The 14,562-nt window shown below is 38.9% G+C and overlaps 1 protein-coding gene across 14 annotated transcripts; it reads right to left on the bottom strand.

The window, feature by feature from the left end:
• Window positions 1-3,493: 3,493 nt before the first annotated feature.
• LOC122873697 (oxysterol-binding protein 1-like) lies at window positions 3,494-14,358 on the bottom strand. Of its 14 annotated transcripts, XR_006377497.1 has the most exons (22): window positions 14,140-14,356; window positions 13,222-13,392; window positions 12,707-12,915; window positions 12,372-12,534; window positions 12,117-12,228; window positions 11,823-12,021; window positions 11,560-11,674; window positions 11,349-11,412; window positions 11,082-11,249; window positions 10,745-10,990; window positions 10,374-10,494; window positions 9,622-9,725; window positions 9,363-9,458; window positions 9,000-9,184; window positions 8,630-8,859; window positions 8,443-8,481; window positions 8,208-8,255; window positions 7,457-7,495; window positions 7,306-7,338; window positions 7,136-7,174; window positions 6,458-6,650; window positions 3,494-5,206 (listed from the first exon to the last, which is right to left on the bottom strand). XR_006377497.1 is itself a non-coding variant. In XM_044190747.1 (21 exons), the coding sequence occupies exons 2-21, from the start codon at window positions 13,353-13,355 to the stop codon at window positions 6,508-6,510; spliced, it is 2,481 nt and encodes an 826-aa protein (XP_044046682.1). In that variant the 5' UTR covers window positions 13,356-13,392; window positions 14,140-14,358; the 3' UTR covers window positions 3,494-6,507. The 14 variants fall into 14 exon arrangements, 13 of the variants coding, with proteins under 13 accessions (XP_044046682.1, XP_044046681.1, XP_044046679.1 ...); XM_044190747.1 differs by having other exon boundaries at window positions 3,494-6,650; window positions 11,355-11,412; window positions 14,140-14,358; XM_044190746.1 differs by having other exon boundaries at window positions 3,494-6,650; window positions 14,134-14,357.
• Between the last annotated feature and the right edge of the window lie 204 nt (window positions 14,359-14,562).

Below are 14,562 nucleotides of genomic sequence, written 5' to 3'. Positions count from 1 at the left end.
AAATGGCGTTCCAACAACCTGGAAGAATCTTGTTTAGTCTGGCAAGATAGTCTTAAAACATATAGGAGAGCCCTCCGTAATGCCAGAGCAGCTTACTGCTCATCATTAATAGAGGAAATTAAAAACAACCCTAGGTTTCTTTTCAGCACTGTAGCCATGCTGACAGAGAATCACAGCTCTATTGAGCCATGTATTCCTATAGCCCTCAGTAGTAACAACTTCATGAGCTTCTTTAGCGATAAAATTTGAGAAACATTTCATCACGTCCTGCCCTCAACCAGTACCGATCTTCAAATACAGGAACCTTAGAAACAACTGTAAAATCTGATATATATTTTGACGGCTTTGCTCCTATCGACCTTCTTCAACTAACTTCGACGATTAATTCATCTAAGCCATCAACCTGTCTCTTAGACCCCATTCCAACTAGGCTGCTTGAAGACGTTTTACCCTTAGTTAGCACTTCTTTACTAGATATGATCAATCTGTTGTTATGTACCACATTCCTTTAAAGAAGCTGCAATTAAACCGCTTCTTAAAAAGCCCACTCTTGATGCAGGGGTTTCAGCCAACTATAGACCTATATCTAACCTCCCCTTTCTCTCTAAGATCCTTGAGAAAGCAGTCGCTGATCAGTTGTTTCTAAATAACAATAGTTTATTTGAGGATTTTCAGTCAGGATTTAAAGTGCATCATGGCACAGAGACAGCACTGGTGAAAATTACAAATTACCTTTTAATTGCATCGGACAATGGACTTGTCTGTACTTGTCTTGTTAGATCTTAGTGCTGCATTCAACTCCATTGACCATCACATCTTATTACAGAGACTGGGACATGTAATTGGCATTAAAGGAGCCTCAGTAAGCTGGTTTAAATCCTATCTATCAGATCGATCTCAGTTTGTACATGTTAACGGTGAGTCCTCCGTGCACGCCAAAGTTAGTCACGGAGTTCCACAAGGTTCTGTGCTTGGACCTATTCTATTCACCTTGTATATGCTTCCTTTAGGCAATATTATTAAGAAACACTTCATAAACTTTCATTGTTATGCGGATGATACCCAGTTATATCTATTGATAAAGCCAGATGAAACTAACCAGTTAGCTAAACTTCAAGCATGCCTTAAGGACATAAAAACCTGGATGACCTGCAATTTTCTGATGTTAAACTCTGACAAAACTGAAGTTATTGTACTTGGCCCCAAACACCTCCGAGACACGTTATCTAAAGCTATAGTTGCTCTAGATGGCATTGACCTGGCCTCCCTTACCACTGTAAGGAACCTCAGAGTTATCTTTGATCAGGATTTGTCCTCGAACTCCCACATGAAACAAACTCCAAGGATTGCCTTCTTTCACCTACGTAACATTGCAAAAATCAGGCACATCCTGTCTCAAAACTAGACTATGGCTGGACTATTGCAATTCCTTATTATCAGGTTGCCTAAATAAGTCCCTTAAGAGTCTCCAGTTAATCCAGAATGCTGCGGCATGTGTACTGACAAGAACTTGGAAAAGAGATCACATTTCTCCAATATTAGCTTCTCTGCACTGGCTCCCTGTAAAATCCAAAATAAAATTTAAAATCAGTCTCCTCACCTACAAAGCTCTTAATGGTCAGGAAGCACTGTATCTTAAAGATCTCATAACACCATATTATCCGACTAGAACACTGCGCTCCCAGGTTGCAGGGTTATTTGTGGTTCCTAGAGTCTCCAAAAGTACATGGGAACCAGAGCCTTCCGTTATCAAGTTCCTCTTCTCTGGAATCATGTCCCAGTTTGGGTTTGGGAGGCAGACACTATCTCCACATTTAAGAGTAGGCTTAAGACTTTCCTCTTCGATGAAGCTTATAGTTAGGCTGGCTTGGGTGAGTCCTGAACCATCCCTTAGTTATGCTGCTATAGGCCATATAGGGCCTCCCATGATGCACCTCTTTCTTCTCTCCTTCTCTCCCTCTCTATCTGTGTGCATTTTTATCCCATTTCTGCATGCTACTAACTCGACATCTTCTCTCTCCCATAATTCTGTGCTTTCTCGTCTCTCTCCTCTCTCCTTCTGTCGCTTTCAGCAGGTATTTCTGCCTCCAGAGCTGCAGAGACTGGATCTGTGGTTGTGGGCCACCTGCTGCCCCTGTGTTCCTGCTCAACAACTGCTACTACAGTTGTTGTTATTGGCTCTGTTACTATTATTGTCATTATTATTCCTATGACTGTCATTCCTACTATTATTATTATTATTACCACTACCATTACATTATTATCACTTTAAAATTCTAGGTGGTATTTGCATTGTGCTTCCCTCTCCCCCCTTCTCTCTCTCTCTCTGCCTCTCTCTCAAAACCTAACATGGCAGGGGTGGATGGCCGTCCACAATTGAGTCTGGTTCTGCTCGAGGTTTCTGGCTCTTAAAAGGAAGTTTTTCCTTGCCACTGTCGCCAAGTGCCTGCTCATGGTGGGATATGTTGGGTCTCTGTAAATAATATTATAAAGAGTACAGTCTAGACCTGCTGTATAGGAAAAGTGCAAGGAGATAACTTCTGTTATGAATTGGTGCTATATAAATAAAATTGAAATTAATTAAATAAGGTCTCTACTTTATCTCATCCTGGAGTCACATAATGTAATCACAAGCCTCTAGCTGTCAGTCACATATAGTATAGATGCATTAATCAGATGTTGTTCCACAAAGATGTTATTATATTGTTCGAGTTATTGTAAGAGTTAGGCCAATTATTATAGTTTTGCTCTCTCACAAAACTGACTAATCTATAGCCTAAATAGCTAGCCAGACTATTTCACTAGTAGGAGCTGTGTTTCCATGGTAACCAGAAGTAGACTGTAACTAAGTATATATACTGAAATATAATTGTACTTGTAGTTTACTTAAGTATTTCCATTTGATGCTACTTTATATATCTACTATATATATAAATATTGTACTTTTTTACACCACTACATATATTTGAGCTAGTTACTTTTCAAATAAGATTTTTTCTTAAAACAAAACATACAATTAGCTTATAAAATATGATACATTGTTAGACTTAAGTATTCAAGGGAATAAAACGTATTCACAACTACCTCTACATCAACCAGCTATAACATTAAAATAGTCACCAATTTTTTTTCAGGTCTATTTTTTCAAAATGACCCCCATCAGCTACAGGATGCTGCAGCTGAGTAAAAGCTGAGTAACTACACAGAGCAGATGGAGCCATACTTTTATACCTAGACATCAGTAAATATATTTTTCAGTACAATATGACTTATAGTAATTAGATTACTATTTGAGTTTGCATTTAAAACTCACCGAATTTAACATTTGGTTGTTGTTTTCATTCCTTATTTATGTGGCACATGGGTGAGTATCGCCAAAGTCACTGTCTATACACTAGTGTAGGCAGGTTAAAATAAAAATCTTTTCAAAACATTTACTGACTAGTAGAAACCATTTGAGATGCTTTGTTTGGGAAAATCAAAAGATATGCACTTCATTTCCATTCAGACTTTAATATCTTCAACCTCTACCACAATCCTGCTAAGAAACTGCATTGATGGACAGAAAAGATGGAAAGTATGCTCAGAACAGTGAGTCAGTACATATGCATATTTTAAGTAATGGAAATATGTTTGCAATTACTGAACATGGTATAGGAAAAGAAACTCAAAACAAACTCACAAAATGACAAACTCTTCAGGAGCCAACATCAAAAGTTGACAGTTTATCAGGCAAATCACATAGGGCATGATAAATAATGGATGTACTGTAAGTTGTGACATTGTGTATAGTGACAGTCTACACAGCGCAGGGCAAAACAATCATAGCCGGAAACAATAAAAGGGGTGACAAAGGTAGAAACTTAAAAAACACACCAATTGAATGATGGGGCTATGCAATTTAGAACAGTGGCTAATAGTCAAGATTATATATAGTATATGTCGAAAAAGACAGGACAGAGACCTGTGTACTCATTCTGTAATTTAAGCTGTATATTCCTCACACACACACACACACACACACACACACACACACACACACATACAATCTTCATCATCTGTTTAAATGATGTATGATGCAACAGTAAATCATAGTAAGGAACAGTTCAGACCAAAAGAAAATAATATAATTTAAAATAAAAGCTATCCTAGTTGGTAGAGGGTGGTAACTCAGAGAAAATGCATCCAGAGCTGAGAAAATAATGAAAAAAAAAAAAAAGTGCATCCCCGACATTAGATTCTCCATCAATATAACCAGTTAATACCACAATTACTTAACTATTTTAACATATTCTATTTACACAGAAATATTTGCAACATCATGTTTTGTGATCTTCATTTTCAGTGTCCTCCTTTTAAGTACACTTGAATATAAAATGAAATTTAGATTTCTATCAGTCACACAGTCCTTCCACTCGTATGACAAACAACAACAGAGACAAATATAATGACAGAATTCAGTTATTGCAGTTTTAGCGTTCTCACTTCACACATTTAATTTTGTGCCACATGTATACGCACTGAGGCACTCTTATTGCTGTCTGATAAAAATCTACACTGGCAACACACAAAGACTAAAATAACCTAAATCAAGATTAAAGCTATGATTAATATGTTTGAAGGAAACCAGGAAGACAAAAACACTTGCCTCACATTTCCCTTCACTAATCATCAAGCCAGTAGAAATCAGCACAGAGCTCAGTGACAATTTGGAGCACAGCTCTGCTGCTCTTAAATCAACCTCAACTGTTCAAATGGTGAGTCTCGACATTTACTTTGAGAGCAGAAGTGAAATGGTTGATTCAAATATTAGTAAGAGCACAAACTTCAGGTATGAAAATACAAGTCTGGCATTTGTGTACTTGGGTGGAGAATCAAAACAGGCTTGATAACACAATTTATCTTCAACATTAGTATTTGAGTCAATCCCATACACAATATGATTTTATTTTATGAGGCTCTTGCTCTCAATGACCTGATCAACAGCTACACTCTTTAAAGAGCAACTTAATACAGTTTTAGCTTGAGCATGCCCCCTTCACAAATTAAAAAAATGCATCCACCGCTCATCCTATATGTCAGGGGCTTGGGAGTTGGAGGTGAACGTGATGTTGCCTCATAGTTTAGCGGCGTGGTGTCTCACAAAACATAATAGATTTTTCACAGGTTTTTGGGGGTCCAGAGCATAGAAGTACTGGGTTTTTCTCTGTAAAAAAATGAAAATAACTTCTGTTGTAATAAACTCTATAGAATGGGAACAGGATAAATTTACAGATTTCTAAATGGTTTTTCATTGGTATTTTTTATTTTATTTAATATTTTCACTGGTACTTGATATAAATTTGTTTGGTGCCATTATTTCAGTTCATATAGCATTCAATATGGTATATTAAATAAAGATCATATATTCTATTAAATATCATTCTTATAAAGTGAAAACAAGTTTTTTAAATATGCGTGTGTAGCCATTTAAGACCCACAATTAAGGATTCTTAAGATCACCAAACCAGACTTTACCAGGTCAATATAATAATCATAATGAAGTACTTTTACATCTCTTCACCACTACCATGTATTTTACAGAAGGATTGGGGGAATATAGGGTGAAAAAAAAAATCACAAAGAGATTTTGAAATTGGCTAGTTGAGTGCAAAATGAAAAATGAATGAAAAAAGGCTAATATTTAGGTATAGTTGTTTCACTTCAGGGAATAAAGTAGCACCATAAATCACCTTAAATTCAAAGACAAACTCTGTATCACGTCTTGGTATTAGTGACACTTCATATTTTATATCAGTCCAAAAACAATTGTTGAAATATGCCATTAATTACTTAATACTTAGAAACAGTATTTATCTCTCCTTTGTCAGAACCACTGAAGCCCATGTTTCTATGCATTTGATGTGGTCTGAAACTGGTATAGTGAATATTTACTATGTGAACTATTAAACAGGTTGGGTATGATTAAACTTAGTGTTGCTGTGCTGGGGAAGCTGCAATAAATTTATGGCTAAAATAATCATAATCCAGAACGCACAACAAAAACAAACATAAATTATATGTTATGTAGTAGCTCACTCTATCTATGCAAACCTTGTATATTGTAAGATGTCATCTGGATGAATTATTCCAATAGTGCTTTTAAAGAAAACTCATAATAATATTACTAGAATAACTTATTGCCAAATGCAACTCAAATGCTGTAACAAGCAGTGGACCAAGACCAAGATAAACATCAGTGTTTGAGAGGCAGAGAAATGGATTTCTGAACACTAATCAGCTGCAATGTTACAACAATGCTACAATGTGCATTGTATCTATGTTGAAAGTGAAGTCCAGATGCCCTTAATCCTGAGCAAATCACTGCTGGAAAAAGGAGCTGAGAGGGACATTGAAGATAGGTTGATGTCAGGTTTGATTTCCCACTTTAGCTGATGCATGGTAGGTCACCTCTTACCATCTTCTCATTTATACACCACAGAGGAGAACAGGCAGACGTGGCTGGGATCAGAAGATGTCAGGGCACATGTCCCAGCTGCCTTGGTCCTTCGCCTCCCAGTAACCGCCCTTGTAGACATGCAAGGTCTCTCCGGATACAGGGTCGTCTAACTTCTCAAACCACAGTGCTTGGTAGTTGTCTTGATGGGCGCCTAAAGGAGGAGAAAGAAAATCTTTTACCAAGAAGAAGCTTTAGAGGGACCTGAGGTGAGGTTTGAGAAGCCACTGAGCCATGACAACACACCATGCTTAAATTAAGCTGATAAGCTCTCAGATGTATGACTAAGAGATAGAGATATTTAATGTTTCCGATTGCTTGGTCTTCAAATGCACCTTATTCAAACCGAAAACAAAACAAAGGAGCCGAATTATAGATAAGTACTCAATGAAATCACCAATTTGCTCCTCTGCCATGTGCCATGTGGAGAGAATAAGGCTCACAACTAGGACCACAGGACCACAGTACACTGATCAATAACAAAATGCTACTCTAAAATATTCAAGTACTAGGTTTGTGCCAATTCTACAGTCAGCTACAGTCCACTATAAGGTTCCCTAAAGACTACCAACAGAAATCTAAATAACAAAAAACAAAATAAAACTGGGGAAAATGGAGAGCAACACTGACGTTACTTGCTTTTGACTTGAGCTCCATAAGGACCTTCCTTGCCTTCCACTAAGTTGCAAAGGATGTAAAGAGGAAATGATGGAAGATGAACAGAGGGGTTTTTAATCTAGATTCAATTAAATTCCTAGAAAATTAGAAATTATTCACACTATGTGTTATGTCATGATCAGAATACTTGCTTAGATAAGGGAAGAGCGATGGTCCATAAGGGGCTGAAAATAGAAGAATTAAGGATGAATCTTTGAGAGTTACGATTTATAAAAGAATGGGTATGATCTGAAGACGAAGATTCAAAGAAGAACAGACGATGAAATGTAAAGGGCTACTTGCATGCAACAGGTGTATGAGGGGGAGAGTCCTCTGTGTCAGCTGAACACCAGCACAAAAAAAAAAAGATGTGAATCCCCAACTCAATCCCAAATCCACACAAAATTCTTGTTTAAGTGCTGTGTGTAGCATTTTAAGAAAAATAGGCTTGTCAAAAATACTGCGACAGCTAAACATATTAATTGTAAACAAAAGGCAATAGTTGGGACACATTTTTGACCTCTAATTCATACATCACTTCCTGTCACGAGGATCACTGCTTCTTAAGTTCAAGATTTTTCTTGCTATCGTTGTCTGCACTACACTGCCCTCTTCCCATTGTGCTATAATTTTTTCCCATAAAATTAGCAGATGATTTTATCTGACTTGGTGGCAGTGTAAGGGCTGATATAAGCTACAAATCTTCTCAGTGCTGGTCTCTGTTGTTTATGTGAATTATATTTAACGCCAAATGGTAAAAAATTAATGATGTGTTTAGTGTTAAATAAACTATGACCTCTGTCAACCTGTCACTTGTAGTTCTGTCCATGAACAAGAACAATCTTGAGTGCCTTGTTCCAAACAGCATGTGACACAAAGCAAGTTATTTCTCTACAAATATCAGCATTGAGTAACTGTGACATCACTAGTATTGAGAAACAAGCCTACCAACCTCCCATGGATATATATGGGTTCTCACTCACTGCTCTGTTAAAATGCTACACAAAGCACCTTTAAAAGCACATATTATGTAAAGTTGTGAAGTGATACTTGCTTTCATCAGAAACCTCATTTGCTTCTGTGCCAGTCTCCTCTGCATCAGCTAAATGAAACAGAAATGGATGAAGGGATAGTAAAAGGTGAATGAAGTGTTTGCAAGATGATGGGAGTAGAAGATATTTGCCACCTTCCTATTACACACACAAACATATTGTACATGTGTTTCTGCATCTAGAGTTCCTTTATAGTGTAGATCAAGGGTGGGAAAAGACTACAAGAAGAGTACTTGCTTTTCAAGGGTGAATCATTGATTGAATCCTCAGTGACAGCTTAGGGTTGAGACAGAGACAAGCAAACAAGGTATTCCAAGACAGACAAAGTGGGCAAAAAGATGAATGGATAGAAAAACACTGAACAGAAACACAAGACAAATAGATAAACTCCAAACAAAGCTCATCTCCTTCCTTTTTTTCTTACCTTCCTCAGGTGAGCTGGCTGCTTTAACAGCCTCCCTCTCCCTTTCTCGACGGGTGGTGCGCTGTTTCTCTTCTAGCCTTTGTTTCTCTGCGTTGGCCTCATCCCAACGGCCATCCTCCATTAACCGCTGGTCAGGGCGTCGTCGACTGTCTGTTGGCGCCACTCCCTCTTCAGGTTCATTGAGCGTCAAGGCCAGTGAGGAGAAGTAGTACATGTTCTCTGCTCCCTCTCTATAAAATCATCACCATAAAAGATCAGAGGCACAAAGCTACAATAATTTACATACTGCCCTACCTCTACAGCTCCATTTATTCAAAAGCTCGTTCAACTTTCCTCAATACTACCAATCTTCTTTAAAACAGAAACTCACGGTAAAGGGTTCTTTGTCCAGATTTCTTTGGCTTTGAGGGTCTGATAGACAGTTCTCTGTTTGCCTTCAGTGCCGTTCTCGCCTTTACTGCTCTGCATTACCCTGGAAAACTCCATCTTCTCATCCCAGGTTCCTGATAGCACATAATGGGCCTTCCCATCCTTATCTGTTACTACTCCTGTTACCTGAGAGACAAATACAGCTTTCCAGTTAAGAGTGTAATCAAAGAGCCTACGGTAGGCAGTACAGGGATTCACAATCAGCTTACACTCAGTAGCCTCCTTATTTAGGTACACCTGTACAATCTAATGCAATTAAATACAACAGTATAACAATAACAACAATATAAAGAAAAAGACCCACCTTTCTTGGTACATCTCTGGAGAAGTAACTGTAGGGAGCAAACTTCAGGTGACAGCGATCTCCTGTCCTGTGGTTCACCACATCTATCTCCCCTGACTGGAAGGGGACAAAGGGAAAGACAAAATGTTTTGCTGTTGAAGACTTAAAGGATAAACCTAGTAGAACAATAAGCAAAATGTTTTATAAAAGACATCAATGTAATTTATTTATCCCTAAGAAGTTACTAGTGGCGTTACAGTTTTGTCAGCTTTAAATTTACCTGGTCAATCCATAATTTTCCAACAATGATGTTGTGTACTGTTGTAGTCACTTTCTTCCAAGAGTAGTGATTGTTGCTCTTGTCAAATATACACTGGATAGAACCTGGGGATAGAGAGGGAACAATGTTAGAGCTGGCAGTGGTCATTTTTAACCTGGTCACCCAAAATATAAATGTCATATTCCACAGCTATGGTACATACTAAGGTATGAGTTTATATATATATATATATATATATATATATATATATATATATATATAAAATACAGTGTGCAGAAAAAATGATTTATTTTAAGATCTGTGCAGTGACCACTGCATTGACTTACAGTGAAACAACTACCATGATTGTAAGCAGCTGTCACATCAGAATTGGCAGGGTGGATTTTTTCTTGTATATAATAAAAGCATAGATTGCTAGAGCTTGCCAGACTAGCTATTGTAGGTAGTGTCATCATTTTACAAGTTCAAAACAATAACTCATGCTAACTCCCAGTCATACTATATATCCTCTGTTCTGTTTTTAATCTTTCAACTATACGAAAGAGATACTTGGAAATCCCAATCCCAATTATAAATGATAAACAGTGAGAGGTCAGTCCTGCTGGCTCTCATACAGGCCCAGGTTCAACTAGATTAAACCCAACACAAAGTGAAAGCATTTTACCCTCCTGCATTCAAACTAACAGACTTTTTTACTCACTGATACAAAAAGTGTACTCTTCAGGCTTGCTATTCGGCCTGCACACACTCACCCAAAGGCATGATAGAGAGATATTTTCCTCTAAACTTGCTGGCCAGGGTAATTTCTTGTCTGAGGCTCCAGCCCTTTTCAGAGATGGCATGGTGAGCTGCAGCAGGTGGGTGGTGGCTCACCTGTGAAGAGATAACAAAGTCAAGATCTGATCATCACAATTATGCAATGGCTTAAGACTATTCAAGCATAAACATGCCTGCGTAAACATAATTAAAGCATGTTGAATTTTTAGAACTGGAATCTGGTCAAACATGAATGTGATCCTATAGATGAAACTAATACTTTTCAGTCTGAACGGAAACAACTATAGTCTGCAAACGTTACTTGTTACATGTGTGATGCAGCCTTTTCATGGCTGGTTTGACATACCTGTTCACAGAGGGAGCGGTAGCCACACTCTCTTAACCGATCAAGCTCAAAGGTTTCTCCCAGCAGAGGATTGAAGGGTTTTCCTGTGCGGTGGACAGTGGTGGAGTAGGAAGAGACTGTGAAAGCGGCCACATAACACATCTGCTCTAGAGAGCTCTGACATTTAGCAGCCTTATCCAGCAGCTCGTAGTACTCCAGGTCTTCAGATAGACGTTGCAGCATTGAGAGAGGCTCATTGAAATTCACCTAGTAGGTACAAAGTCACAGAGAAAAGAAGTCTGATTACTTCTCACAAGGAAAAGCCACTTGGATACCAACAAAAGTGCATGTTTCTTACAGGCATTGGTATCTTTGAGAGCTCCTTTCCAATACAATTCTTCATGATGCTCCACAGATTGAGGTAATAGTTTGGCTTGTCGGGGATACGAGTCCGTCTTTGTCTAACTGGCTCTAGCTCAAGGGGCTGTGGAGACTCTGGATTGGATGCCAAAGACAGTTCATCAAACTGGAAGAAAAGAAGAAAAACAGCCTTAAGGGTCAGGTGACTGTGGTCAATACAGTCAATACAAATCAGAACTTGCTTGCAAAAACAAACTTCACACACATTTACCGACTGATCGTCAATTCCAGTCTCACTGCTAATCCCACTAACGTTGCTGCCAGATCTCCTGGTGGACAGATAAACAAGAAAGAATAAAATTTAAAAGAAAAACAGTACACACAGAGAGAAAATCATAAAAAAAACCCAACAAAAAACAAGGTTGAAATTAAAAAATGAAATCACTGATATTTGAAAAAGACAGACAGTTAATAACCTGTGATACTTGGGGTCAGCAGGGACAGTAATAAACTCTGCTGGGTCTTCCATAGCATCAAAGAACTCATTGTCATCATCCTCGTCACTGGCATCACCTTTTCCTGAAACACCACCTAAGGTCAAGAGAGACAGTGAGAGAATAAATGACTAAATGGCTCAACTGACCTCAGTTGATTGGTGCAGGTATGTGGCATGGTGAGCATGCTTTAAGTAACATCAAGGGTCCTAAGACAGAAGTTCAGTTGGGGATGAGAGCCATACCTTTGCTACCCAAGGCGGGATTGCTGAATGAAGAGGGGAGAACTGTAGCTCCCCTGAAAGCTCTTTCCAAGTGGTTGTGCTGTTTGGCCAGCTGCTCCAGAGTCTCCTCCAGCCGTATCCTCTGGTCTCTTTCAACCTGTAAGGCCTTCTGCCAGCGCTTACTGTGGCTCTGGGCCAGGGAGAGGAAGTCTCTACATGCCTTGGGGAACATGCAAAAACCAAGAGCAATATTTCAGCAAGACAGTCAACAACAATGTTGTGCGTTCCTCAGGAATTAACACTTGGGTAACTTACATTGATCATGGCATTAGAGGTGATTCTGAATAGTGTGGCTCTTTCTGTAACTTGTCTGATCTTTTCCCCCATGTCCCCTCCGACACGAATCCCCTCCAGTTCTGACAAAGACCTGTGTGTGTGTAATAAAGGAATGAATGAATAAAGGAAGGAACAAATAAACAGGCAAACAAAATAAATAAATTACTATCACCCTTCTTTTAGATAAGTGTTTTTTTCTAAAGTAACGAAACTGCTCAGTCTGATAACCGATACCTTTGGAGGGCAGACCCATGTTTGACAATGAGATCGTTGCAGGTGGTTAGGTCCTCCACCTTGCTGTTGAGTGTGCGTAGTGTGGACTGGACTTCTGAGTTACGGCAGCCTCCACCCTGTCCTGAGGTCGGGTGCACTGCAGGACAATCGTCACCCGAGTCATCTGAGGGAGAGAACAGGGAAGATAATATGAACAAACAAAGAAATGTAATGATTAAATGCTTTACACACAGAGAAATACACACATTTGTGCCTGGCATAGGTGCTGCTGTATACGCTATTTAGACTTTTCTATGCATTTTCACATTCTCCAACATATTTATTTTCCCCCTCACCAGACTCAGCCTGCATGTGGACAGCCTTTGCCTTGGCGAGCTCCAGGGCAGTGATCCATCGCTGGCGCTCTACTTCTGAGCTGGCCTTCAAGTGGTAGGTCTGCGCCCCTCCGTTGGAAATGACAAAATTGCAGGAGTCCTCCACAGCAATATTGGCTGTGGCCAAGTTGATGGTGCCTCGGCATGTGTGACCCATCTCGGCCTGGGTCCTGAGGACAAACAGAATGAAGGACTGTCAAATTCAGAGTTTCTAAATCCCTGTTTGGTGAAGTAAGAATTTGTTTTTTGTAATGCAACTGTATATTTGCTTAAAATTGCATATAGAGTGCTATTTAAGAACTAGAAATCTATTCTACTTTATATTAAACTTTCAACACACATAATCAAAGTTAGCAACACCCATTGTGTGACATACCCCCTCCCTTAGGTACCACCTTGGCTTCCTGTTGAGCCAGGGAACACCCTGTAAACTCATTACATATCATTACAAATTCAGTCATATACATGTAACTTACCTATAGTAAGACAGCAGTCCATTGCTCAGAACAAACCAGCGTCTCTGGTAACCTTTAATGTAGTTAGTCCATTTGAAGAGCCAACCCTTGTACGTGTCTCCTGGGGTTGGAGTAGGGGGCTTAGGCTCCGACATCACAACAGACTGTGGTTTCACTGGGTGAAGTTAGACCCTGTGGGAAAAATAACCTAATCAAGATTTGCATTGATATTTAATTGTTGGCCATACTATTCAGTCTGCTTAATGTGCATTTGACACGAGTAGACTAGATTCATAAATTCATATATATATAAAAAGCAGAATGATTGTGTTGGTTTAACTTTCTGGTTCTTGAAATTGGAAGAAACCAAACATCAACAAATACTAATCTAAACTAAACCATTAACGTTACAACAGCTATATACGTTAGCTAGGTAGTTAAAGCCATATATGAATTAGCACACTGAGCTGTTGCTATAATGCCGCTATGATAGTTTGCAGCTTGGATTCAACGTTAACGTGGAATCTGCAAATTACAACATAACAAATGGTGGCGTACTGACTTGACTCCTAATAGTCTGTTTAGGTAGCGTTTAACGTTACACTGTAACGGCAACTCTCAAAGATTGAGAAAACACAGCTCCCTACCGATAACTTAACCCATCAGTAATTTTCCAGGACGACATACAAGTGTCAAGTAAACATAGCCTGGTATTGTGAGGTATTTCGAGGAAAACGAAGCCAATTCCAAACATCAAAGCTACTTAAAACAGTGTCCGTCACTAAGCTTGCTGCTAGCTAAACAACAGGAAGCTGTCACACAGCCTGACACGTCGCAAGGCGATGCTAAATATTTAACTGTGGAACTCTCTCTGTTTCTTCGTCAGATATTTTAAGTGACAATAAGACATGATCATATTTTCGTGAGGCTTACCCTTACCGTGCAAGACTTTTAACTATTACTGGTGTGCATGTCGTGTTGAATGAAGCGATGTTAGCTCGCTAGTGTTAGCTTTGCTAACTACTTTCATGGATGTACTAAGGAGAAGGACTACTTTGCTACAGGTTGTGCAACAAAAAAAGCGTTCGTTGAGCCCAGTAACCGTCGACGTTAGTTCCGCTGAGGACAGGCGACGTACTGAAACAAAACTGAAAAAACAAACAACTTGCAGGTCTTAGCCATGCTATAAAAAATTATCTGTAATCTTTCCCAGACTGACTCTTGATGGTTATTTGATCATCTGAACGAGTGTGCGAATTTCTTCGGTAGTAGTTAAACAATCTAATACACTTTAATACAGTTGCCTGTGCAATATCAATACTATTTTTAAGGGAAAGTAAATGCTTTTTTATGTTTTAGTTA

This window comes from Siniperca chuatsi, linkage group LG3 (genome assembly GCF_020085105.1).
Source record: "Siniperca chuatsi isolate FFG_IHB_CAS linkage group LG3, ASM2008510v1, whole genome shotgun sequence".
NCBI classification, from domain to species: Eukaryota; Metazoa; Chordata; class Actinopteri; order Centrarchiformes; family Sinipercidae; genus Siniperca; species Siniperca chuatsi.
Note: the sequence above shows the minus strand (reverse complement) of the source record. Positions and strands in the feature narration are given on the sequence as shown.

What these genes read in the sequence shown, in the direction of transcription:
- LOC122873697 (XM_044190746.1), bottom strand. Translation starts at nt 13,355, where the DNA reads ATGTCGGAGCCTAAGCCCCCTACTCCAACCCCAGGAGACACGTACAAG. An exon ending in GGACTGCTGTCTTACTATAG is followed by an intron (nt 12,916 to 13,221) that starts GTAAGTTACATG and finishes GTTTGTCCTCAG; the next exon opens with GACCCAGGCCGAGATGGGTC. An exon ending in GAAAATTATGGATTGACCAG is followed by an intron (nt 9,459 to 9,621) that starts GTAAATTTAAAG and finishes GTCCCCTTCCAG; the next exon opens with TCAGGGGAGATAGATGTGGT.